Raw genomic sequence first — 2,663 nt, 5'->3', positions numbered from 1 at the left:
TGTACCAGTAGACCTGTAACATTATAATTCCGCTCTCAAATACTCATTCCTTATCACCACATAAAGAAACTGATATTGAGAATTTGGCGTGGCCTAGTTGAAAATGGACGTCCGAAAGGGAGGGGGGGTCTACAAAATCGGACGGCGGTAAACAGGGGGTAGGGGTAGGGGGATGTTTTGGGGGCGTAAAACAGCGGGGTACTTTATGGATAATCCCTGACGTTGACCTAATGTGAATATATCCATCACTGTGGTCTCACATCTAGCTCTAGCTGATGGCACCATATAGCGCCAAGGCGGCAAGCAAAAGCGCGTGTTTGGCAGAAGTCGGTAATCACCAACTTACCTCGCAGTGAGGTTTGCTCGCAGGGCATTTGACATCCCTGGCTTTGAACCACCTCCCTCCGGTGAAAAAACACAGTCTCAGGTGGGTCGAATTAACGCACGAAGAGGGCCTATTGCAGTCTGGCAGTGGGTTCTGTTGAGTTGTGGAAGGCGCCGTTGTACTGGTGGGGGTGTCCGTGGGGGTAGAGTCGGTGCTCACCGTTGGGCTCTCCCTCACGGGTGTTTTCAAATCAGCCCTGTTGGCATTTCGAATCAGGTTTGCATTAGTATGTCCCAAAAGATAAGGTTTCATTATTATTTCTACGAAATACTGCTTTCCTAGCAAACATAAGGTCTCATTTCTGCGTCTTTGTTTTACATTTCAGTGATCATGCAAACCAGTCTAAGAGATTTCACTACCCCCAGGTGCTCTTTATTGTATGGCAAAAGTAATGTCTATTTTTTGAGGGAAAAGGAAAAGCTGTAAGGAACTGTCATAATTTAAGGAAAACTCCTGGGATTTTGAGGAAACTACCTCAAGATCTGAGGCGTTTTCTTCAAACTAAAAAGTTCGGCAAAGTTTTCCCTTTTTTCTTATAAATGTAGCCATTCTTTTCACCGTGTGACTTCAAAAGTTATGTGTGGGTACTGGATGTTTCTCAGTGAAAAGTTCGCGTGCCTGTAATCCTTGGGCACAGAATAGTTTGTGAAGCATATTATGAAGTAAACAACACAAAATAAATGTTGAGTAGTCGTATATTGAATCACGATGGTAAATGAACAGAAAATTCACAGTTTGCTCTTACGCCAAAGTGCACTGCGATGTGGCGGCGTTGAAGGTTGAACCATTGCCAGGGCATTTGCCAACAGTGGGTCCGGTGAGTTTGTTTCCGTTCGCCACGCACTCGAAGTACGATGCAGTGTCAGTGGCAGTTGCGCCGGCTGCGCTGTCTGGAGCCCACAGCGGGAAGCGGCCGGCCTGGTTGCAGGCGTTGACGCAGTTCGTGCCGTTGTACTGCTGGTTTTGGTTAGCGCAGGCCAGCACCACGGCGTCGGCCACGTTATCGCTCGTACACACGGCGTACAGCCAGGGTGCCGACGGGATCACCTGGTAGGCGGGGGCATTCCTGCAGCTGATCGTACTGCAGGTGACCTGGCTCTTCGGCACGCACAGGGTGGTGCGCGGGTCATACACGGCGTTGGTGTAAGCGGAGCAGTCACCAGCAAAGGCCCCGTCGGTCGTGCACATCCAGTACTTGCTACAGGAGGCTAGGTTGGGCCAGTAACCGTTTGACGGGCACTGGAAGGTGTCGTCCGCTTGTGCCGAGTTGCAGTTTAGTGTCGTGCTGGGCGTGGCAGAGCAGACTCCGTCCTGAGAAAGAAAGAGATGGCGGTGTCAATTATGTATTCGGTCGCCGGGCTTGCAGGTTACGTAGTAGCAACACTTACGTTGCACCAGGGTGTCCTCCCCGAGCAGGCGGTAGTCTTTCCTGCGATCCATCCAACCGTGCCACCACCATACACGCATGCTTTGACAGTGGAGCAGTCGGAACAGGTAGTCTCCTTCCTTACGGTGGCAGTTGCGGGGTTTGCGTTGGTGCAATCCTGGTCTGGTTGGAGAGCCCGCAGCTGTGCGGCGCTGAGGCTGGCCAGCTCAGGGGGCAGCAGGGATCTCTGCAGGTCAAATGCCTCCACGGCGAGCAGCGCGCTCACCAGAGCCTGGACAAAATAGCGGTATTTTGAGCACCAGTTAGGTTAACCCAGACGACCGCTCTTTGATGTCGTTGCGTACACTCGTGTCGTACTGCGCCTAGTACTCACCACTGCAAGGGCGAGTCTGCGGTCGTTCCCGGCCATGGCTGGTCTAGTCTGCAGTGCTGAGTGTCTTCTGTTCGGAGTCGTGAGCCTTTATACCCGCAGTTCTTATCTCTCACCTATGCCTTTCGTTCCGCCAGGGGTACTTCTCGTGTTTACCCGAGATCTTATGGCCTCATGCCGCCGCATGCAGCCCTCGCTGATCCAATCTGTGCACATTTTCCTCTTTATTAACGCGACTTGAACGTCTTGAAGAAAGGGCCGCCTGGAAAAGAAGGAAGTGGCCGGGTGAGCCCTCTGGGACCCCCCCTGGACCCCCTTGTGTCGCCAGTGCTCGGTTTGTGTTTGTCGGACGGGGATGATCGGGCACTCGTTGTGCTCCTTTAACTTCAGAGATCAGAGGTTTCCTACAAACTGGGTCATTCAAGTACTTGGAGAAAATGAATAAACAAACAAAACCCAAGGTGTCCTGCAAAAGCGTCGCATAGTCGCACAGCTGTTGGACACCCCAGATTTACAGAGTA

General features: G+C 51.8%; 2 protein-coding genes across 2 annotated transcripts in view; one reads left to right on the top strand and one right to left on the bottom strand.

Annotated features, from left to right (window-relative positions):
• The window catches only part of LOC113206241 (uncharacterized), a 4,080-nt gene extending 1,770 nt beyond the window's left edge, over positions 1-2,310 (bottom strand). The window contains exons 1-4 of the mRNA XM_052271196.1: positions 2,146-2,310; positions 1,774-2,043; positions 1,131-1,696; positions 347-581 (exon numbers count right to left, since the gene is read on the bottom strand). Coding sequence (XP_052127156.1) covers positions 347-581; positions 1,131-1,696; positions 1,774-2,043; positions 2,146-2,181 — 1,107 coding nt within the window. The 5' untranslated portion in view covers positions 2,182-2,310. The remainder of the gene's footprint in view (positions 1-346; positions 582-1,130; positions 1,697-1,773; positions 2,044-2,145) is intronic.
• Positions 1-2,663, top strand: part of LOC113206228 (EF-hand domain-containing family member C2-like) — a 49,402-nt gene that overhangs the window by 34,309 nt on the left and 12,430 nt on the right. The gene's annotated exons all lie outside the window — the stretch shown is intronic.

This window comes from Frankliniella occidentalis, unplaced genomic scaffold (assembly GCF_000697945.3).
Source record: "Frankliniella occidentalis isolate FOCC.00 unplaced genomic scaffold, Focc_3.1 Scaffold153, whole genome shotgun sequence".
Taxonomy (NCBI): domain Eukaryota; kingdom Metazoa; phylum Arthropoda; class Insecta; order Thysanoptera; family Thripidae; genus Frankliniella; species Frankliniella occidentalis.
Note: the sequence above shows the minus strand (reverse complement) of the source record. Positions and strands in the feature narration are given on the sequence as shown.